At 40.5% G+C, this 25026-nt stretch overlaps 1 protein-coding gene across 1 annotated transcript in view; it reads right to left on the bottom strand.

Moving 5' to 3' along the window:
* LOC138837178 (protein FAM114A2-like) overlaps positions 1–25026 on the bottom strand; it is a 49981-nt gene that overhangs the window by 6665 nt on the left and 18290 nt on the right. Inside the window, exons 5-6 of the mRNA XM_070035955.1 lie at positions 24981–25026; positions 16852–16931 (exon numbers count right to left, since the gene is read on the bottom strand). The exon at positions 24981–25026 is cut by the window's right edge and continues 78 nt beyond it. Of these exons, the coding sequence (XP_069892056.1) occupies positions 16852–16931; positions 24981–25026 (126 nt within the window). The remainder of the gene's footprint in view (positions 1–16851; positions 16932–24980) is intronic.

The following is a 25026-nucleotide window of genomic DNA, read 5'->3' as shown; positions in this document are numbered from 1 at the left end:
GCTGTGGCTCAAGTGGTAGCATGCTAGCCGTGAGTTAGAGATGCTCAGGGACAGTGTCCAGGGCCTGAGTTCAAGCCCCAAGATCGTTTTCTCTCTGTCTCGCACTCTCTATGTAGACAGATAGATAGACAGATAGATAAATAGATATATAGATAGATAGATAGAGAGAGAGAGAGAGAGAGAGAGAGAGAGAGATAAAATTTCTACAGATAGTCTGTTACAGATATAGATAGATCTGTTATCTTTAGCAGATAGATAATCTATAGAGTTTATATATCTATATCTATATCAATTGGTATCTAGTTGTCATTTATATTCATGATTTCAGGACATCAAAGATTTACTCAACATAACCTCATTACTGCTTGTATTTCAATCTTGGGGTGTGTGTGTGTGTGTGTGTGTGTGTACCTACACATGCATGCTGGGGCTTGAAGTTATAGATCTGTGCTCTTATTTGGCTTTCTGTTTTGTTTTTGTTTTCTTTCTCTCCTTTTCTCTTTCTTTCTTTAGGTGCTAGTTCTAGGCTTGAAATCATGGCCTAGTTCCAGTCCCTGAGACTTTTACCCAAGGTAAAGCCACAGCTCTACTTTGGCTTTTATTCTTTGTTTTTGTGGTTAATAGGCAAGAAGAGTCTCATAGATTTCCCTGCCCAAGGTGGCTTTGAATTGTGATCCTCAGATCTCAGGCTTCTGACTATCTAGAATAGCAGGAATGAGCCACCAACGAATACCTAGCTTTGTTTGGCTTTCTGGGTTTCCATAGTACTCTGTCACTTGAAGCAAACCTCCAGCTCGGCATTTTGCTGCTTACTGGAGATAAGACCTCATTCATTTCTCTGTGTAGTCTAGCTTTTAGCATTGTAAATTTGCTGCACTTGTTGTGCGTTGACATCCTTGGTTTCTTACGTGGAATTGTTCATAATCTCATTGAAGAAGTCTTGTGTGTGATGAATTGTGTGATTTTGGAGGTTCTCTATCTTTGATGGTTTAATTACAATGTGTTAAGTGATCACAGTTTGTTCTACTTGAAGTCTATTGGGCTGCTAAATGCTTGAATATATAGGCTCATGCTAGAAATCAAAATTGGAAAAGTTTTGATCATTACTCCTTCCTTTTTGTGTCGTGGGTCTTGAACTCAGAGCCTAGCTCTGTGCATGAGTCTCTCTGTGCTCCCTCCCACCACTTGTCAGAGTTGATCATTTCCATTTTGCTCTGTTCACATGTGTTCTGCTTGCCAAAATTTGCTGCTGAACACCTCTAGTCATTTATTTATTTCAGTTATTTCTTACAAGTTTTCACTTTTGTGAATTCCTGGTTTTACTGAAGATCAAAGGTTGGGCCTACATATATCCAGGAAATGATACCTGGAATTTGTGTGAGTGGCTCAGACCCCTTTAATTCTATTCTTACTGCCTTATCCTCTTTCCTGCAATCCACACCAGTGGCCAGTTGGGGCTTTCTTACAACTAGTTGACCAAAGCACAGCATTGGATCTAGTTTACTCCCAGTTCTGCAGGCTTTCTCTGAAAGATGGCCTCTGAAGTCTTAGATTTAGAACTCTCTTGGCTTTCCATGCTTTCTCCTCTCTCTGTACCACAAACACACACACAGACACACACACAGACACACACACACACACACACACACACACACACACACACACACACACACACACACACACCCCAGACATTTAAGCCATGATTTCTTAAGTAGAACTATCTTTTGATACTTTAAATAGTCCAAAATACTTGATGTGGCACAAAGTAAATAGTTCATATTTTCTTTTTGTTGCCAGTCCTAGTGCTCCATCTCTTTCTTGGGTGCTATCCCTGAGCTTTTGTGCTCTACCACTTGAGCCACAGTTCTACTTCCAGAATTTAATGCTTATGAAGGCCCAGGTTTGATTCCTCAGTACCACATAAACAGAAAAAGCTGGAAGTGGTGCTGTGGTTCAAGTGGTAGGGTGCTAACCTTGAGCAAAAAATGCTCAGGGACATTGCTCAGGCCCAGAGTTCAAGCCCCAGGACTGGAAAGAAAAAAAGGAGGTAAAAATCTCACAGACTTTCCTGCCCAGGCTGGATTTGTACCATAAACCTCCTAAGTAGCTAGGATTTCAGGTATGAGTCTTAGGTGCCCAGTTTAGGCATCCTACTTCAATAAAGCTTCCTCAGCCATTACTTGTGCAGAGCTCCTATCCCTTGTTTTTCAAGAACTTATTAAAGGCTTTGCCACATTCTTTAGATTTGTTGTCATTACATTTCTATTATTATTACTTCCCCCCATCACTGCCTCACTCTCTCTATCTTTCTCTCTCTCTCTGCCCTCTTCTTTTTTTCTTTCTCTCTCTTTCTCTCTCTCTCTCTCCTTCCTGGTGGGTTTTGAACTCAGGGTCAGGATGGGGTATCATTGGCTTAGTTCTTTTTTTTCTCAAATATGATGGCCTATCATTTGAACAACAACTTCAATTCTGGCTTTTTGATAGTTAACCAGAGATAAGAGTCTCATGGATTTTCCTATCTAGGCTGGCTTTGAACCACACTCCTCAGATCTCAGCTTCCTGTGTCACTAGGATTAGAGGTATGAGCCATTAGTACCCAGTTTCAAATAATATCATTTTTAGTTTTTTTTTCCTGAAGTCATTCATAGCTAAGAAACAATGATGCTAATTTTCATTAAGGAATTAAGCCTCTTCAAAGCCCCTTAAATTCCAAATGTTTTTGAGTTTTTATGCTTTCTCTGAAACCTATGGACTAGGCAAAGTATATATGTGTAAATTCACATTACCCCATCTCCCTAGCCCAGCTTAGCTACTGCCAACTTGCTTATTCTCCCTAACATTTGGGAACGGTGCTTTCTGTGGAGCTAAGATGTGCAAACCAAAGGATTCAATTATACTCGGTAAGGATAAATCAGCCTTCATGAGGCCTCGTGTCCATGGAAGACCCATGCTGCAGGGAAGAGTTTGTTCCCAAGAAGAAGGGATGCAGATTGGAAAGAATGACCTGGTGTGCTGTAATTTGCACTGTGAAAACCGCAACCACACAGATAATTGTTCATGAGGCCACTGCATTCACAGCCCATCTCCACTGATATTTTTTGCCAGTTGTGGGGCTTGAACTCAGCCTGGGAACTGCCACTAAGCTTTTTTGCTCAAAGGTAGAATTCTGCAACTTAAACCCATCACTACTTCTGGCTTTTTCTGTTTATGTCACACTTCATGCATGCTAGGAAAGCACTCTACCACTAAGCCACATTCCCAGCCTTCACTGATCTTTTTATGCATTCCATTTTTCACATGTTAAGTAGAAACCTTGTATATCACCAGGAGCAGAGAGGGACTTATAGCCTGTAACAGACCAATGCAATCAAAATAGTTACCTAGAGGGTGAAATGTGTTTCAAACTTAAATTTTAAAAACCCTAATTTAATTAGAGTTGGGAAAAGGATTTCCTAAAAAGATGACCTCTAAAACAACAGGCCTTGCTTCAGGGCTTATTAATGTTCAATGTCCTATGGTGTAGGGTGGGGCCATGGTTTTAAGTCACAGATTTTGCCCCAAAGGATTTCATAGATCCATAGAATAAAAGACATTCTCAGAGAATAATGAGAGACTGAATCATTAAATGCCAGTGGTTTAGTACTAAGTGTTATAAATAAAATAAAGAAGGAATTACTCAGAAAAATGAATCTATGCACAGAAAATGGGCAAAGTAGTCTTAACTGGGTAATGAGATGAGAACTTGGGGGTGTGCCCTGCTTGGGATGTGAGATGATTGGGAGAGACAAAGGTATGCAGTCTTGACTAGAACATGTATTGAAACATGTATTCTAAAATCTAACAAACCTGGTCCAACAGTGATGCCTAAGCCACCTTAGAGTGGCTTCATCAGTACATCCAAACCATGCCCAGCCACAACCATCCATTTTAGCATTGGTTCATCAACTTATGCATTTGTGGTTCCTTTGCTATGGACCAGGGATGGAGCGTGCAGACCCAGGGCAAAGTCAGCAGATCCTAGATGGCTGCTTCTGAACATACCCTGTGGTTTGTTGATAACTGGCTTACACTTACATCCAAGACAAGCTCCTTGGCTGTAAGCCATGGAAAGATGACTGAGGCAGGAAAGTCAGAAGGAAAACAGTAAGTCTGATCATGGAAGTCAGGAATCTTCCATGTAGGCACAGTACCTAGGCCCTGGGTTCAAGCCTCAGGAGTGGCACACCCAAAAAAAATAATACAATAGTTGTAGCTAGTTTCAGTGACTGTAGTATTTGACCACACCTAGTGATTAATGTGGAGACTAAGAACAAAGTTTGGGCAGTATGCTTGCCTCTTTTTCCTCCTTTGGTGATATTCCACACTTTCCAGGCTTTAAATGATCCCTTCCCCCTGGTAATCACCAAATGCAATTTCTAACTCAAAATGCTCTTTCCCAGGCTTGGGGACTTAAAGGCCTGTCTACTAGACAGCTCCAGTTAGCCAGGCTATCTCTCAATGGTGAAGCAAAATTATTTGCCTAAAACAGAATTTGAGATTCCTTTCCCTGCTTGCTAGAACATTTCTCTTCCTACCATCTTCTCATTGTAATAGTTCTACCATCTATCTTATTATTTGCTTCAGCCAAAAGCCTACATCATCTTTGGAGCAAGTTCTAATGTCTCATTTTACAAAACCATTTCCACAAGCTGGGCACTAGTGGCTCACACGTGTAACCTTAGATACTTGGAAGGCTGAGATCTTAAGGTCACAGTTCAAAGCCAACCCCTACAGCATAGTCAGTGAAACTCTTATCTCCACTTAACCACCAAAATGGCCAAGAGTCCAGCTGTCACTCACATGTTCAGCATTACTAGAGTGAAAAACTAAGTGAGATTGCTAGGCTTTGAATTCAAGCCCCAGTACCAGCAAAAAGAAAAAGAAAAACAATAAACAACAAACACTACTTCATCTACTACTTTTACTCCATTGTTGACATTCTAATCTACACTGACCTGTACTAAACAATGGCCACACAGGGCTCCTGGCTTTCACTCTTCATTTATTCTCCACATTGCCACCATGGTGAACCTTGAAAAGCACATATCACATAGTGATACCTCCTGCTATTATCCACAGTGGAAAGTTCTAGAAGAAACCCACATTGATTGCCCTTGCTTATATGACCCTATGTGACCAGACCCTTCTCTGGGTCATATGCATCTGCCACCATCCCTCTTCACTCATTTCATTCCAGTGACACGCAACCTTGATGTTCCTCAAAAACACCAAGTCTCCCACCTCACAACCTTTGCTCCAAGTGTTCCCCTCTGCCCAAAATCATCTTTCCCCAACTCTTTCCTTCATGACTCGTTTGCGGAACTCACACCTTAATTCATTAGTCACCATTTCCAGGAAGCCTCTTTTATATAGTTTTTTTTTTGTCGGTCGTGGGGCTTGAACTCTGGGCCTGGGCATTGTCCCTCAGCTCTTCAACTCAAGGCGAGCGCTCTACCACTTGAGCTACAGCGCCACTTCCTCCCGGAAGCCTCTTTTGATCATCTTAAGGTAGCTGCACCCAAGGTTGTGGTTGAGGCAGAACTTAAATAACTCCATTTCTCCATTTTCTTTTGTTTCATAGTGTTTGCCACTGTTTGGATTGGGGGGGGGTCATGGGGCACGAAATATGGGCCTGAGCACTCTCCCTCAGTTCTTCAGCTCAAGGCTAGCACTCTACCACTTGAGCCACAGTGCCACTTCCCACTTTTTCTCCTGATGTGATGCTGAGGAATCGAACCCAGGGTCTCAAGCACTCTACCACTGAGCCACCTTCCAAGCCTGTTTGGATTTTTTTAACTGTTTCTTTGTCAGTTAGTATCCTCATCTAGAACATCAGCTCTATGAAAATGAAGTTTTTATACATTTTAATTCCAGGCCATTCCTAGACATTGAAACAGAGCTTGGCTCCCAGTTTTCCTTCATTAAATAGTTGATGCAGGGCTGGGAAGGTGGCTCAGTGTTAGAGCACTTGCCTTGCATGATTGAGGCCCTGGGTTTGATTCCTCAGCACCACATAAGCAAAAAGCAAAAAACCGGAAGTGGAGCTGTGGCTCAAGTGGTAGAGTGCTAGCCTTGAGCTGAAGAGCTGAGGGATAGCGCCCAGGCACAGAGTTCAGGCACCACGACTGGACCATAAAATCAATCAATCAATCAATAAATAAATATTTGATGCATCATTGCCAAAGATGGTGGATACCGATGGCATGAACTTTCATAAAATCGTTGAGCATGCTGGCATCAATTTACCTCTCTGTCTGAAGATGAAGTTAATATACTATCTCTTTCAGAATGTAATGGGAGTCATTATAATCAATGGAGAGGCTCAAGTCTTTACCAATCATTGTGACACAAATATTAGAATCTATGGGCAGGGAGCCATTTGAAAGTGGTAATCACAAAATAATGGAGAAAGAAATTTGTTTTATTTATGAACTTCCTGAGATCTGAGAAAGTGGGCAGAAATAAAATACTCCCATTTGCAATCTAAACATTCATAAACACAGTTCACACTAAATAAAATTGCACTAACATTTTAACTGACATCAATAGACATTTTGTTAAGTGTTTTGTTTTTTGAGCTCATTTATATATCTATGGTAAGAAGACTCCCTTCCATTTGAATATTTTAGTGGATATACTTTTCAAATGAATGTCAGTGCTACCTTCTGTGATATCACCCTGGACAGAAACCTTTTGTTGATAACATTGGGGTATCATTATACGCTTACACTATTATATCTGAGTAGGAAATAGCAATGCACTGTGAAATTATAAAGGCAAACTTTCATGTGCATCATACTGCTTTTTTTCCTCCTCTCTCCTCTGTTATGAATCCCTATGTAGGACACCCGGCTGGTTCCACTTTGGCTCCTAAGGATTTGACAGGACCCGCAAAAATAAGGGAATGGTTGGGGAAGCAGGGGGAAGATATTGAAGGGATGACACAGATCAAGATGCACTGTAGACATGAATTGCTTGGTTTTTGGTTTTGATTTTTTTGTTTTGTTTTGTTTTGGTCATGGGCCTTGAACTCTGGGCCTGGGTGCTGTCCCTCAGCTCCTCAGCTCAAGGCTAGTGCCCTCCCACTTAAGCCAAAGCACCACTCCTGGCTTTTTTCTGCTTATATGGTGCTGAGGAATTGAACCCAGGGCCTCATGTGAGTGAGGCAAGCAGTCTTCCAATGAGCCACCTTCCCAGCCCCGAATTGCTTGTTCTGAATTCCAAACATTCACTACATAATCTAAAGATTAAGAAAACTGAGGTCAGGGGTGGTGAGAATTGTGAAATGGGAGACATGGTTCAAAAAACACTGCACCCAGGAACTGCTCTGCTGCATGGCCGCATCTCTGTACAACTACCTAACTAAAACACACATAGACACAGACACAGACACACAGACACACAGACACACAGACACACACAGACACACGCACACACACACACACACACACACACACACACACACTCTAATAGTGAAAACAAGAATGAAAAACTTAAACCTGGGAAAAAGGGGTACAGTCACTTCGGGCTCCTGATCAGAGTAGAGGTTGATTTTAAGGGGTGCCCCTAAATTTCTGAACTGGGTGATTGTCCACCTTGAAGGAATGAACTTGTGTCTCTGGGGGTTTGGGTTTTTAATGCAGGACATGCAGTACACAGAAAGGATCCCCCAGTTAACTAGGAACCACCTTCTCTTCCGCTGCCCTGTTCACCTGCTGCCAGCACCAATAAGCTGGGGAAGAAGAGGACCAGCTAGCCTGGAGGGGCCCAGGGCACTGACCTGGAAGCTAAGACTGTGTTTGTGAGCTGGAGCCAGTGGCTCACCCCTGTAATTGAAGCTACTCAGGAGGCTGAGATCTGAGGATCTCAGTTCAAAACTAGCCGGGGCAGGAAAGTCCATGACATTAATCTTAAGCTAACCACCAGAAAACTGGAGTGGTGCTGTGGCTTACAGTGGTAGAACATGAGACTTGAGCATAAGAGCTCCAGGACAGTGCCTAGGCCTTGACTTCAAGCCCCAGGACTGACTAGAAAAAAAATCATCTTTGATGTTTGTGGAACTCAAATTCAAGGTCCCAGTTGATTGAGTGTGTCTGGTTTTACAGGGCTCCAGCAGGTAGAAGAATTACTATATTGTTCTTTTTTTGAGAGTCCTAGGGTTTGAACCCAGGGCTTGGGCACTGTCTCTGAGCTTGTCTCTGCTCAAGGTTAGCATTCTATTACTTAAGACACAGCGCCACATCCTGCTTTTGCTGTTTACTGAGGAACCAAACCCAGGTCTTCATGTATGCCAGGCAAACACGCTACCACTAAGCCACATTGTGATTCCTGAAGAATAATTAGTATAATAATAAGTATATTTATAATATTTTTATACTTATATCATTATATTTCATTTACCATTGTAGCATGTATATTTTATCTATTATATATAACATTTATATTTATTTGTATATTTACTAGATATTATATAATATATAATGTATGTATGTTATAGAATATAATATGTAACATATTAATACATTTTATAAAAATGTTTTATATCATTGCACTTATAGCATTAATATAGTAATTATATTTATAATTCTAATATTTTGTAATAATAATTATTATGCTGGAAGAAAAACTGGGGTGTCTCCAGAGGACAAGAGGGCCCTGAGAATTGAGAGGGGAACCACTGGGCTCCTGTGCTTACTTCCCATGAGTGACCATCACTGCTTGTGTTGGTGTTTGTGTGTGTGTATGTGTGTGTATATGTGCTTATGTTTGTGTCAGTGTCAGTACTGGGGCTTGAACTCAAGGCCCTGCATAATGTGGCTGAGCTTTTACTCAAGGCTGGTGCTCTACTATTTGAGCCATAGCCCCACTTCTAGCTGTTTCCAGTGGGTATTTGGAGATTAGATCTCATGGATTTTCCTGCCAGGGCTAGTTTCAAACTACCATCCTCAGACCACACCCACCAGAGTCAGTAGGATTACAGGTGTGAGCCACCATTGCCTGGCCTGTGTGTTTTGTGCTGGTACTTGGGCTTGAACTTAGAGCCAGGGCTTTGAATTTGTTGAGCTTGTTTTCTCAAAACCAACACTTTGCCCCTTGAGCCATATCTCCACTTCAAGTTAAGTGTCTCAGACATTCTTGTCCAGAATAGCTTTGTACCAGGATTCTCAGACCTCAACCTCATGAGTATCTAGGAATAGAGGTATGAGCCACTGGCACCCACTTTGTATATTTCTTAAATTAAATCCTGTACTCTCTCTCACTCCCAACCTTCAAGAGCTTCTGTTTCAGAATAAAATCCAAAGTCTCTACCATAGTCTAAGGGAACTTATCTTGTCTAGTGGTTCTCAAATACATCTAGAGGGCTTCTTTGAAGCAGGCAACACTGGACCCTAGCCCCTGACTAAACAGGTCTGGGCTGGACCTGCTAAAGTTCCTGGATGAGATCACTGCTTCTGGGTGGAGACCACACTTGTAACTCATTGCTCTGCACAAGCTGCCCACTGCCTGTCCTACAGCAAGCATATCCTCTACTCCACACACTGATTGTGATGTAGCCACACTGGTTTACTGACTCTAAGACAGGCCAGACACTCTCAACTTTGAGCTCATGACCCTACCTGATTCTGGGGCCTGGGTGAGTTGCCTTGATCTCCTAAGTCACTTTAGCACATGACGCTTTTCTGAAATCATACCTCACTGTAAATTGCCAACACTCCTCCCTAGCACATCTCTCAATCTATTTTTCCATCATATATTCAAACATATTTATACATTCTCCACCCTCCCCCACCCCCACACACTAAAGCATAGAACTTCAAAACAAAGTTTTTCTTTTCTACTTGCTACAGTGTCTAGAACCTAATAAACTCAATAGATAAAAAAGAGTGAGATGGGTACTAGTGTCACACCTGGAATGTTAGCTATTCAGGAAATTGAGATCTAGAATCACTTTTTCCATTTATTTCCCATTTTGATTAAAATTTAACCATTAAAGGAACTTTTAAAAAGAATCAAAACTTCCTTATTTTCTGCAGGTTTCCTTCACTCCCTTTCACCTAGTCTACCTCAACCTGTGTCCCCATGGGAGCTTTGGCATCTCAGAAAATGTGCAGTGCCCCAGACCCTAGTTAATTTCAGACAGAATCCAGCATTACCTTTAGTCATGTGGTGGGCAGAGCAGAAGGCATCTACCATGTGTGCTACCCAACACCTCTCATCCACACCTGTGCTACTTCCATACTCCCAGCCACACGAGCACCACTGTGTCACCATTGCTTACACTGGCCTAGGCATGGGCTTCCATGGTCATCAGGACAAATGTCCTGAGAGCTATTTTACCTGCAACAGGTGACATTTCCTGATCTGGGTAATCACTGGCACTGGAGCAAACCAGGGCCATGGCACTGCAGGATGCATCTCTCTACAGCAAAACTTGGGGCCCTTCCTTCCCAGACACAATGGAGATCCTGGACAAGTCCCCTAGATGATTCCATGAATGTGTCTCACAGCCCTCATCTGTCAGAAATGAACAAAGAGGACAGAATTGTTCAAGTTATTTTCTTTCTTCATAGAAGGGTGCACTATCATCCTGCCCCCCAGAGCAAGGCAGCACACCAAATGGCGGGATCCACTTGGTTTTCATCCCAACCCAGGAATGATATTGTGCCTTTTCCTGTTGCTCAGGAGTCAGGATCACATCTTTGTAAACAATCGGTTACCAGGGCAATAGGTCACAGAAGGAAGACAGAAGGCATTATAACCATCAGTTCACCATCCCTAGCCAGGAGGCAGTGTACTTTGGGAGGCCATTGCTCAAAAACAAACATCCTTTTTACCTGCTAATGAAACTGCAACTCCACTGCACCCCATCTTTCTCATTAAAACAAAAACTTAGAAGAAAAAGGAAAGAGTGTTTTGGACTTCTTGCCAGGACTGGCTTGAAACCACAATCCTCAGATTTCAACCTCTTGAGTAGTGCCAAGCTTTTCCATGAGACAATTCTCTCAAATTAACCACCAAGAAAGAAGCAAAAAGAAATAGACAAAATTCCAGACCTTGAGCTGAAGATCATGGACAGCACAGCACACATGCCCTGATTTCAAGCCCATGACCTGCACATCATCATCATCATCATCATCATCATCATCATCATCATCATCATCATCATCATCATCGACATCATCATTATAATGTGAATTAAAAAAGTATAAGACCCTATTAAGAATATTAAAATTGAGTGAGTCAGGCATTTTTTGGTGGCTGACATGTAATCCCAGTTAGAAGCATGAAATCTCAGGATGGTGGTTAAAAGCCCACCTGGGCAGGAAATTCCATGAAGCTCTGATCTCCAACTAACCAGCAAAAACCAGAAGTAGAGCTGTGGCTCAAGTGGTAAAGCAACAGCCTTCAGCAAAAAAGCAAAATAAGTGACCAGGCCCAGATACATAGGGTAGGACAACTAATAATTAATTAATTAAATACAAATACATAAATAAAATCAGAATGGAAGAAGAGCACAAAGCGCCAATTCCAAATCTTAAAATGAGCAGAGAATTGGTGGCTTACACCTGGAGCTCAAGCTACACAAAAGACAGAACTTGAAGATCTCGGTTCCAAGGCAAACTAGGCAGAAAAGACCATTAGGGATTTGTGAATGTGTATCAGTCCTGGGTCTTGAAGCCAGAGCTTGAAATAGAAATACGTTTCTTAAAGGTAGCACTCTACCACTTTTTCTCTTTAGGGGATTAAATGGAGATATATCTTACGGACTTCCCTGCCTGGGCTTTCAACCTCAATCCTCAGATTTCAGGTGATGATATAGTACCCTCAGCTTCTTAACTTCTATGAGAATTTTATCTGCCATGAACTGCCAAAAAGTAAAAGAAGCGAGAAGTTGATCTGTGTGGCTCAAGCCACAGAGACTGCTTCCTTTTAGGGAAAACAAACAACAAAAACCCTCATACACAGTGGCCCTGCCCTGCTTTCAAACCCAGGAAGTGATCAGGCCCTATGTTCAAGCCCTAGGACCATCACCAACAACAACAAAAGAATGACTCAGGGACAGGGACTAGGCCCAGAATTCAAGCCCTAGGAACAGCATCAAAAATAAAAGAAAAACAAATTCAGAGACTGTGGCTAGGCTCCAGAGTTCAAGCTCTAGAACCAACACCAGGACACACACACACACACACACACACACACGAGAAATGAACAAAATAATGAGAAGATGGCAAAAAAAGAGAAAAGTCAATGAAATATTTTTAAGTAGTAGCTCATGCCTATAATCCTAGCTACTGTAGAAGCTGAAATCTTAGGATTGTAGTTCATAGTCAGCCTGGGCATGTGTGCCAGTACTGGTGCCTGAACTTGTGCTGTTTTGCACAAGACTAGAACTATACTACTTCCAAACACTTGGTGATTAATTGGAGATGAGAGTCTCAACAACTTTCCTGCCCAGGCTGCCTTTGAACCACTATCCTCTGATTTTAGAGCCTGGGTAATGTCACTGTCTTCCCATGAGAATCTATTTTTTTGGTTGGTCATGGGGCTTGAACTCGGCCTACACACTGTCCCTCAGCTCTTCAACTCAAGTCTAGTGCTCTACCTCTTGAGCCACAGTACCACTTCTGGTTTTTTGGTGGTTTATTGGAGATAATTGTCTCACGGACTTTCCTTCCCAGGCTGGCTTTGAACTGCAATCCTCAGATCTCAGCCTCCTGAGTAGCTTGGATTACAGGCGTAAGCCACTGGCACCCAGCTTTCTTTTTATTTTTTCTTTTTTGTGGGTGATGGGGCCCGCTCTAGCTCTGGATGCTGTCCCTTAGCTCTTCAGCTCAAGGTAAGCATTTTACCACTGAGCCACCTTCCCAGCTCCCCCAGCTATGAATTACCAAATTTGTTTTACAAAGCCAGATGTTGAGATGCATCTCAAGGTTCAGAGCCTGTCAGCCTTGCTCAGGACAGGGGAGAGACTCCTGCACAGTGATCTTGCCCTGATTTCAGGTCTAGGAACAGTCACCACTCCCTGTGTTCCAGCCCTAGGATCAGAACCAAAAAATAAATAACTCCCCCGTTTTCACTGTATTTGATGTTGGTATAATTTGTGAAGGGGAAGGGGAAGGGGAAAAACAAATTTTTTAAATAGGGATACAGGTGGACCTATTGCAACAATGAGATGTACAAGATATTATGTCGAAAAATGAACTTTACAGCTTTTGCCTGTGTGTGGGGGGGGGGGAACGGGGGGGGGGAGGGTGGAGAACATTATATAAACAAAGCCATCAATGAAGCTGTGGCTCAAGCTGTCACAGTCTGCTAGTCTTGAGAAAAACAATACAAAAAATGCTTCATTCATAGTGGCTCTGCTCTGACTTCAAGCAGGAGAGTGGCCATGTCATGAGTTTAAGCCCTAGCACCAAAAATGAATGAATGAATGAATAAATAAATAAATAGAGCCAGAACTTTATCTGTGGCTCAAGCCATGGAGACTGCTAGTCTTGAGAAAGAAAGGGAAAAACCTCAGACACAGTGGCTCTGCCCTGATTTTATGACTAGCAAAAGTTAAGGCCCTATATTCAAGCCCTAGGACTAGCAATAAAGAAAAAACAAAACAAAACAAAACAAAAACAACAACAACAAAAACTTGGCAAAAACTCTGCAAAAAAGCCCAAGTCCTAAGTTCAAGCCAGAGGATCAGCACCTAAAATAAATGCAGAAAGAAAGACAAATGCGTAAAGAGCCAAAATTTGAACTGTGTCTTGAGGTGGGAAGCCTACTACCCTTGAGAAAAAATTAGGAACAATGACCAGCCCTTGAGTTCAAGTACTATAACAAGCTCCAAAACAACCAATAAAACTCAAAACAAAAACTGCAGAAAGAATGGCCAGGCCTAAATAATAAGCTAGATGACATGAACTTACAAAAAAGAGAAAAGGAATAAAAAATTAAGTGAAAAGGAGGGCAAAAATATTAGAGGCAATTCAAGATTTTAAAAAATATGGTTCATACCTATAATCCTACCTGCTCAGAGGGCTGAAATCTGAGCATTTGTGTTTTGAATCCAGCTTGGGCAGAAAAGTCCATGAGAATTCTTTTCATTTGTGCTATTCCTGGGCTTGAACTTGGGGAGTTTTGCTCAAGGGTAGAGCTCTACTGCTTCCTACCTATTGCTGCTTAATTGGTGAAAAACATCTCATGGATTTTCATGCCTAGGATGGCTTTGAACCTTGGCTCTCAACTTTCAAGACTCTGTATCGTCATCTTGGCTTCTTGTAGTACTCTTTTCCTTTCTGTATTTTTTGTCAGTTGTGGGGTTTGAACTCAGGACCTGTGTGCTGTCCCTGAGCCTCTTGTACTCAAGGCTTGTGCTCTACCACTTGTGCTATAGCATCACTTCTGGGTTTTGAGTGGTTAATTGGACATAAGAATCTCACAAGGGAACTGGGAAAGTGTCTCAGTGGTAAAGCGCTTGCCTTGCATGCTTGAGGCCCTGGGTTCAATTCCTCAGCACCACATAAGTAGGAAAAAAAGCCACAAGTGATGCTGTGGCTCAAGTGGTAGAGTGCAAGCCTTGAGCTGAAGAGCTGAAGGAAAGGACACAGGCCCAGAGTTCAGGCCCAAGACCGGATCCCCCCCCCAAAAAAAAAAGAAGCTCAGGGACAGTGACCAGGCAGAAGAGTTCAAGCCCCAAGACCGGCAAAAAGAAACAAAGAAAAAAGAAAGTGAGTAATTAAGCTGTGGCTCAAGGTATGAAACCTGTTAGCCTGGAGAAAAAAGGTAAAAAACGTAAAGAAAAATTTAAAAAGAAATTATTCCCAGTACCACACCTTCCAGTGCACTTTTCCCTACATCCTTAGTGTGCAGGCCACCAGGCCAATGCCCCTGCTATATCCTATGTCTCAATGACAAAAATTTCAATTATTTGAAAACTGCCTTCCAAGAATTGCCACATGGGACCACATGGGGAATTATTGACCACATGCAATTATTGACCTCAAAAATATTTATTAACATGATTTCTTCTATTCTTGTGATTTTTCTATGTCCTTCTCATCATTACTTCCCTAGCACCTAGCAAATTACCTGGAATAAAAATAGAGAAACATGTCTGCTTACTGAACATCTGCATGTATATTTAGAATACTAAGCTAGTTTCAATGGGGTCATCAACACTGAAGATTTTTTACTATGAGCCTCATACTTTGTAAAAAACAAAACACATTTTACCCTCAAGAACTCTACATTTGCCAGTTGCCAGTCACTGATACTGTCATCCTAGTTACTAAAGGGAAGGAGGTGCTTGTGTTGTTCAAAAATATTGATGTTATAAAGATAAGGAAAAGCTGATAAATTATTATAGACTAAAAGAGATCAAGTATACACAACTACATATAATTCATGATCATGTATTGGTTTTTAGAGAAAAAAATTGATAAGGACAGAATTGAGCCAATTGGCAAAACTGGAATATAGACAAAAGATTAAGCAAAAGTATGGCATTGTGATTAATTTACTGAAGTTGATAACTATACTGTGGCTATGTAATAATGGGACATTTTTGTCCTGAGATCAAGATTAAAATATGTAGGAATAGAGAACTACGAAATATACAATTTAATCTCAAATGTATGTCCACAAAGAGAACATACATGCAAGCATAAGTGATTAAGCAAATGAAGGAAAATATTAACCAACTGAATTTGCATAAAAATCACAGAAATAGTTTATATTCTTTTTGTGACTTTTCCTAAATTTGACTATTTTTAAACAATACTAGATTGAATAGTGAAGAGATGCACTTGAACTGCAGAAGATAAGTTCCTGAGGATTGTTCTGAGAAGGCTTAATGGAGAATGCATGCATTGGGGGATATGTTTCATATGTTACCATATGAAAATTATGGAAATCCAAACATTCAGACTACAACAATAAAGTACCAAGAGTAAGAAAATTCACAGATACAGAAAATAACTCAGGGCTACTGTGGATTGAGGGCTGAATGGTTTAATGGCCCCAAATTTTTGTTGAGGGTGATGGATATGTTTTGCATAAGATAAAGGTGATGGTTCTACAATACTGGAAATGTACTGAATGTCAATGAATTGTGGTTATAATAAAAAATGTTATTACTATTTCCCTATGAAGAATAAAAAATCATCCCAGTTTAGAGGCTACTGTTTGCAGGAAACTCCCTGACATTATATATTCACAGGAAACTGTACTCTTTATTTCTTACATTCAGTAGATTTTAAACATGTATTTCTTTATGTGTTTTTTTCTTCTTTTAAGGTAGAACTTTGCTAGCACAGGCCGGCCAGGAATGTGCAATTCTGCTACTTTGTTCCTTGAGGAATGTCTTTCTTCTACACAAGACATTCCATAATAAAATTTATTATCTAATAACAAAAGCAACAAGATCAAGTGTTACGTTCCTTACCCTAGGACTTAGGAGCAAACAGGACATCCTGACTTATATCAGCTCCCTCTGTCCAGAAAGCATTGTGTGCCTGGTGCTTACTGGTTTATAGAATGTCTCCTGAGCCTGGGAAAGATAGGCATAAAAGGAAAAAGCATCCCTTGTCCTGTGCATGAGCAGGCAACCGAATATATGTTGTATTAAATATTTCTCTGGATATAGAACCTCCCTACCCCTCTCTGACCTTGGATATGCATATAGCTCCCAAGTCACCAACAAAGAGCAAGGCTTTGCCCAAGGCTATTACTTCCATATGGTAAATGGTTACTATCTCAGTTTTTAATTCACTGAAGTGTCAAAAATAAATGAATCAAAATCACCAAGAAGTAATAACTTACCCTGGCAAGTTTGTCTGGTTTGCAGGAGATGTACAGCTGGGAAAACAGCTCTGTTATCCCTTCAGAAAAATCTTCATCTCCTGAAAAAAAACAAAGTCTCACATGAAAAATATTCCAGCAAAACTGCTGAGGTTCACAAGAAAGGTAAGAAGGAAGAGGAGTGAAGGCAGCAGAAGTATTCATAACAATTTAATGAGCATGGAATATGAGTGCTTATACAATTTTTTTCCTTTCCTTCTGAGGGTTTTCTGATGCATTGTTATCATTATCCAGTCTTTCAGTTAATGTCCAATTAAGACAAACATTTCTGACACTTTTCTTCCACCACTGGTTAAGCTGAAGCTACAGGTGCTACGGATAATAATATTCACTCGGCCTTCTGAGCTTTCTTGGCAGACTTGGTGACCTTGCCAGCTCCAGCACACTTCTTGTCCACAGCTTTGATGCCACACACAGCAACTATCTCCTATTACAAACAGCAAGATGATCCAGAGGAGAATAGTCAAAGAAGCTCTCCACATACACAGGCTTGCTGGAATCATATGAAGCATGACAGCATCACTACACTTCAGGAATTTAGGACTAGCTTCCAGCTTCTTACCAGATCTGCGTTCAAGCATCTCTTTCCACTCAGTAAACTTACAAGCAATTTAAGCTGAGTGCCAATCCAGGACAGAGGCATAGGAAGCACTAGTTTGGCCTGGATGGTTCAGGAAGGTCACCCAAGCTGTGAAGCTAAATGCTTCCTTGGGTGGATCATTCTTGTTGTCACCACCAATGTTGTCATGGCAAACATCTTTGGCTGACATGCTTATAGAATTTTTTTGTGCACAGTATGTCAATGGATGTTCTTAATGGGCTTATAAGAAAAGTGGGTATTATCACACTTGTGTGATAAAGATAATGCAGGCTGGAAGAGGTCAAGAATTTTTACAAGATCTCCTAGCAAAGATAAGAAGTTAAACCTTGGCCTCCACTTTCAATGTTCTTTGCACCACATTACAGAAGAATGAATGGAGAGTATGAAGCAGATATTATATAAAGAAAATGGAATTCAGGGCTGGGAATGTGGCTTAGTAGTAGAGTGTTTACCTTGCATGCATGAAGCCCTGGGTTTGATTCCTCAGTACCACACAAACAGAAAGAGCTGGAGGTAGCACTGTGGCACAAGTGGTAGAGCATTAGACTTCAGCAAAAAGAGGCTCAGGGACAGAGCCCAGGCTCTGAGTTCAAGCCCCAGGACCAGAAAAAAAGAAAAAGAAAATGGAATTCAAGTTGGGACAGTAAGACTCCAGGAGAATCCAGGTTATCCAAGAAAATGGGAAGAGTTTCAGGCAGAGGAAATGAGTGCCAAGATTAGGGGGATGAAAGCATAGCAGGAAGTTTAGAATAAGCAAAGGAAAAAACAACAAAATAGGATCCAGCTAAGACTGAGCCTTTATACCCTCTTAATATCTCAAAGTTTCTACCAAAGAGATGAGGAACTACTGATGATTTTTAAAACAGAGACAGGTAAGATCAAATTTAAATCAAAGAAAGATCACTTTAGTGGCTGAGTACAGAACTTATCAGCACTAATCTAGGAATAAACAAGAAAGTAAAATTGAGTCAATAATCCATGATCCAAGTAAGAGACGGTGATGTGTAAATCAGAGGGAGAAAGGATTCTTAAATGTTGGAAGGGTGCTAAGGAAAATGTTGAAATTATCATGAAGATGGGAACACAGAACACCTTAGTAGAGAAACATGCAAACATAAGGATAAGTCAAGAGCAAACTATAATCAAGACAGACAAACAAATTGTCAGGAAATATTCTTTTTCTCTTTACACACCTAAATCCTATCCATTCACCCACTTTGAGACCAGCCTAATGTTTTAGACTTTAGAATCTATATATTTATTAATCACCAGTCTATAGCTTCAAAGGGCAAATTATTACTTCTTTATACCTGCCATTGTCTCCAAAAGTCCCTGGTTGGTGGGAGGGGGGAATGTATCATGGCTCATTTGTCCCTCTCAGTTGGCATTTAAGAGAGAGAATTAAAATGACTTAGCAATCCAAGTTTAACATGGATTGTGAAGGTGATCTCATTAATACCATCCTTACCTATGTACCTCATTTAAGCAACATTTAATTATTCCAACTAAATCCTGCTGGGTGCAAGAAATTAATCTGAAAACATAATGAGATAACAATATCACAAAGTATTGACAAAATGATCCAATGGCATGCAGAATTTTTTATTTAGATTTATCTCACTCTGTTCTAAACATATTTAATATATACTTAGAATATAATTAATATTTGAATATGTACATTGAATTTACAAATGTAAAAATATACAATGTATTATGTTTGAGTTTATTTAAATAAACTTTTTTTTTGGTAAGAGTTGTGAACAAAAAGGAAATGGGTCACTGTTGTGGCTCATGTCTGTAATCCTAGCTATTTGGGAGGTGAGAATGGAGAATTATAATTTGAGGTCAGGCTTAACAGCACAGTTTGTGAGATCCCCTTCTCAGCCATAGCCTGGTACAGTAGTATCTGTTCATCCTCTTACATTAATGTGAGAGGCCAAAATTAAGAGGATCTCAGTTCCAGCCCAACCTGGGCAGAAAATTTTAGGAGATTCCATCTCAACAGAGAAGCTGAACACAGTGGCAAATGCCTGTGATCCTAACAATGACAGGAAGACTGAAATGGGTAACTCTAGTTCAGGCATGCATCCAGGAAAAACCAGACTCTCCCTGAAAACAGTCAAGGGAAAAAAGGGCCCAAGGCATGGCTCAGTGGTACTGTGCCTGCCTACTGACTTTGAGTGAGTTGAGCTCAAACCCCAGTACCAGCATAAACAAAGGTAAACAATGGTGGAAGATCACTGTCAAATGCTTTCCACTGAATGAAATATATATTAGGCAGGAGTGTGGCCCAGTATTAGGCTAGAGGTGGAACTCTGTCTTAGAGGACTTGGCTGAGGCTCTGTGTTTGGGGACTGGCACTGCGGTAAGGAGAAGTTGCATTGAAAGTATGTAGGATGGTGCTGGTGGTTCATGGCTATAATCACAGCTACTCAGGAGGCTGAGACTTGGAGAATGGACCTTTAAAGCCAGCCAGGCAGAAAATTCTGTTTAGATCTATCTCCGCTTAGCAAGAAAAAGACAGACTGGTATCTTGGTTCAGAGTGGTAAGACATCAGCTCAGTTCAAACTGTGGTCCTGGCACCAAAAACAACAATAAATAAATAAATAAATAAAATAATAAAGTGTGGGCTTTGGAGGAACTTTGCAAGAAGGAAGGGCTCTCCCAAAATAGGAAGACATATTCTTAGGCAAAGGGATGGTAAGGACCAAGGATGCTGATGGAAAAAGATGACCAACACTGCCACACCACCAGGTTCCTAAATTTATCGCCCATTAGCTACTTCCATTTTTTCCATACTTCATTGAGATATCATTAAATGCCAACATCACTGCTGAATTCTCAACAAATATCACTGAGGAGGGCTGGCACAGAGTGTGAGAGGAGCTGGGAAGGAGTCTGTTTTCGGAGTCATTTCTGGTGAACATAATAGACAAAAATCCAACTGTTTAGAAAATGCCTCCAAGTCCTCTGAATGGTATTTAAAGATCAAGAGTCCCATTCGTGGGCAAAACAAGATGCTGATTACATGAACGAATGCTGTTAATTGCACAAATAAGTTTATAAATAACACAATTGTCATATTGAGGCCTAGTTAGAAAAAAATGCAACTATCTAAACACATCACAATGGCTTTATGTGTTTCCTAAGTTAAGCCATCTAAAAAGAAGATTTTTTTATCTATTATATCTTTGGAATCATGAAAATAATTAGTATCTCTTAGTTAAGACTATTATACTTTATTTATTTTTCTGTTTGTGGAGCCTGAACTCTGGGCCTGGACACTGTCCTTGGCTCTTCAGCTCAAGGCTAGCATTCTACCACTTGAGCCACAGCGCCACTTCAACTTTTTCTGCTTATGTGATGCTGAGGAACTGAACCCAGGGCCTCATGCATTCAAGGCAAGCACTTTACCACTGAACCACCTTCCCAGCCCCTGAATACAGTATTTCTTTTAGTACTTATTTTAACAACCTGTGAGGAATTAGATTGGGTTACCTTATAGATGAGAAAACAGCTCAGTATCAAGGAACTTTTCAAGGTCACCTGGCTTTAGTAAATGACAGATCTTCATTTTAACACAGTGGAAAACTCCAAAAGCCCATCATAGTTAACTGCCATCTCAATATTTCAGAACAACATTAAGAACTTACATTCAAAAAACTTTTTTCTTTTGTGCAAGTCATGGGGCATGAACTCAGGGCCTGGGTGTTGTCCCTGAGCTGTTTCAGCTCAAATCTAATACTCTATCACTTGACTACAGCTCCACTTTGGGCTTTGGGTAGTTAACTGGGGATCAGAGTCTCACAGACTTTGCTGGTGAGCTGGCTTTAAACCCAGATCCTGGATCTCAGCTTCCTGAGTGGCTAGGTTTACAGGTGTGAGCCATTAGAAAATATTTTCTAATCAGGAAGCAAGCTTTTACATAGACTAAGTAGTCATTTATTAGTAAGGTGTTATACAACTGTCTAGTTTGAACTCTTAGAACACACGGCTGAAAACAACAAACAAAAAAGAAAATGTCCCAGTCTGCAGAAAATCTGTACTCAAGGAATAAAGAAAGTCCCTCCCTGAGAAATGTTCAGTCTTTCTGTAGAAAACTTGAAGACTAGTTATTTTACAGTAGATTAGAAATAGAAAAAAACAAATGAGATTAAGAGGATATTAGTGACAAGCACACTGACAGTTCAAAGAAGTAAAAGAGAAACCCATCTTTAAATGCACTGACATTTGGAAAATTTTAATTTTGCAGCCCTCATACTAGTCTCAGGACCTCTTAATACTTTTAAATTTTTGAGAGCCCCCAAAGAGCTAATTAAAAATGTAAGTAGACAGGCTTGGAAGGTGGCTCAGTGGTAGAGTGCTTGCTTTGCATGCATGAGGTCCTGGGTTGGATTCCTCAGCACCACATAAGTAGAAAAAGCCAGAAGTGGCACTGTGGCTTAAGTGGTAGAGTGCTAGCCTTGAGCTGAAGAGCTGAGGGACAGTGCGCAGGCCCAGAGTTTAGGCCCCACAACTGATAAAAACAATGTAAGTAGAGGTAGGAACTGGTGGCTCTCACCAGTAATCCTAGCTACAGATTCGGGAGACTGAGAGCCATAGATTGCTATTAAAAGCTAGCTGGCTTCCAATGTATAACCCCTCTTTTCACTGTATTGGATGTTGGTATAATTTGTGGAGGGGAAAGGAAAAACAAAGTGTTTAAATAGGGATACAGGTGGACCCACTGCAAGAATATGTACAAGACGTTATGAAAAAAGTTTACAACTTTAGCGGGGGAAGGGAGGGATAGGGGAAACAAAGGAGGAAGCAACAATGCTTGATAAGAAATGTACTCATTACCTTACTCATGTAATTGTAACCCTTCTGTACAGTATTTTCACAATAAAAAAACACAAATTAGAGGGAAAAAAAAAGCTAGCTGGAGCAGGAAAGTCAGTGAGACTCTTATTTCCAATAAACTACTCAGAAAAAAAAACAAAAAACAAAACAAAACAAAAAACAAAGTACACCTGTGACTCAAGTGGTAGAGTGCAGCTCAGGATCAATGCCTAGGTGCTGAATTCAAGCCCAGGACTGCCACAAAAATAAATTAAATAAAAATAGGGGATACACACACACACACACACACACACACACATACACACACACTAAAGAAACAGACAGATACAGACAGATATGTTAAAAAGTAGAACACATCCAATGAGCAATGCATCAGGTATTGAGTTCAAGTCCTAGTTTCACATCCCAAACAAAAGAAAAATTAGAATTGAAGTGCTTATGGTAGTTTTGCAAACTTAAGAAAAAAAAACAGTACTTGTTTATATACATTTATTGAAAATAACTGTAATTTCCACAAAAGGTGAAATTTCAGCAGAATAATACAATTGTTTTACATATTTAATGAATCTCTTTATCCTTTAGCCTAATGAATGACACATGTGTTCTCATCTGCTTTTACACTCTGTCAGCTGGGGTATGTTGTTTTAAGTATATGAAGGAAATCTACCTCACAAAGTCACTTAGTTAGAAAAGGAAGAAGTTTTAGTAGCCTTCTCAGATTATCAGTAAAGGAAATGCTTACATATTCCTTAATACTATACTAAAACTCAAGTAGTGTCATCTCTTAAAATTTAGTTGTAATGATATACATAGCAATGAGCCTGAAGCTATACCATAAGATTTTCTGATTGGATGTATTGAATTAAAACGCATTAGTCTTTTTTTTCTTTTGCCTGTGCATCATTTGCTAACATCACACATTAAATAATGGGAAAATACTCACTCCGAGTCACACAAATCTTTCAAATGCTGACCAACTGTCTTGAAATGAATGAATATAGCTGTTATTTTCAACACAGATTTCATCAGCATAGTCTGTAAACAGCACTGGGAAGCTACAAAGCTCAACAGATCAATAAATCCACTCTACAAAATTGAAAGTTAGTTTGAATGTATAGCATGACTCATACATAGTTGCTTTTCTTGTTGTAAAGGCTCATTTCATTCACTTTTAAGAAATGTTCACCAAATAGTATTCTAGTCTCTGGGCTGGGAAGGTGGCTCAGTGGAAGAGTGCTTGCTTTGCATGCATGAGGCCCTGGGTTCGATTCCTCAGATCCACATAAGCAAAAAGAAAAAACCGGAAGTGGCTCTGTGACTCAATTGGTAGGGCGCTAACCTTGAGCTGAAGAGCTGAGGGACAGCGCCCAGGTCCACAGTTCAGGCCCCCCGACCAGATCCCCCTCCCCCAAATAAAGAATTCTAGTCTCTGTGACCACTTGTATACTTCATAGTGAAAATGGCATTCCATGGCAAAGCATGTAGTTCAATTAAACACTACAAATGGGCTAGGCACTGGTGGCTCATGCCTGTAATCCTAGCTACTCAGGAAACTAAGACCTAAAGATCATGGTTCAAAGCCAGCTCAGGCAAGAAAGTCTGTGAGACTCTTTCTCCAATAAACTACTAAAAAGAAGACAGAAGTGGTGCTGTGGTTCAAGTGGTAGTACACTACCCCTGAGCAAAAAAAGTTTAGGGTACTACTCAAGCCCTAAGTTCAAGTCCTAGGACCAGCTTAAAAGAAAAATTCAAAAGTGAATTCATTCATTCCACTTTTTAAAAATAGCCAATTAGCAAAGAATATGTTAGAAATATATTTAATTAAATGTTAAAATAAAACAAACCTAATTATTCATTTGTCCAGAAATTATATTTTATATTAACTGCCACATTACCTAATTACTGTAAAAAATGAGCAGCTTCAACATTCATATTTCGTAAGAGATACAGCAGGCTTTAAATTGTGGAGGCGGGGAGGGGGGAAGAGTGTCACTCACATTTTAGGTACTACCACGTTTTCTGCCTCAATTCAAGATGGGATTAAGGGTCCCATAAGTCACAAGGTACAGCTGAAGTATCCAGAGATATAAAGAAATGTCAGTCAAACTGAAGACAAACTCTGAAAAGAGCAGTCTTTAACTGTAAACACTGGCAGGGGTATATGAACAATATCAGTATGAGGGATGATAAAAGGAGTCTGACAGGAAAAAAAACAGAAGACATAAGCAAGAGGCTGACATGTCTGAACACCTAGACAGGGGGAAAGTTGCAAAAAGGATTCTACATGAAAATTCTCACTGCAAAAATGAGAGAGATGCAGGGTACCAGTGGCTATCCTTTTCACACTGCTACTTAGCTGGCTGAGATCTGGGGATCATAGTTGGAAGCCAGCCTAGGAAGATAACTCCAAGAGATTCCTATCTCTAATCACAAAAAAAGCTGGAAGTAGAGGTGTGGCTCAAGTCCTTGAGGGCCTAACTTTAAGCAAAAAGCTCAGGTACAGCAAGCAGACCTTGAGTTCAAGCCCCAGGACCAGCATAGGTGTTGTGAGCACGTGCACACATACACACAATTTACTGTAGTTTACTCAAGGCAAAATATAAATACACTGCATCTTCCAACTCAGATTCTGAGTTTTCATATTACCTTTCTTCTCTTCTTCCTCTTCCTCACAAAAGTCTGCTAGGGAAAA

Source organism: Dipodomys merriami, unplaced genomic scaffold, assembly GCF_024711535.1.
Source record: "Dipodomys merriami isolate MVZ:Mamm:240054 unplaced genomic scaffold, mDipMer1.0.p SCAF_265, whole genome shotgun sequence".
Classification (NCBI taxonomy): domain Eukaryota; kingdom Metazoa; phylum Chordata; class Mammalia; order Rodentia; family Heteromyidae; genus Dipodomys; species Dipodomys merriami.
This window is presented reverse-complemented; position numbering and strand designations above follow the sequence as displayed.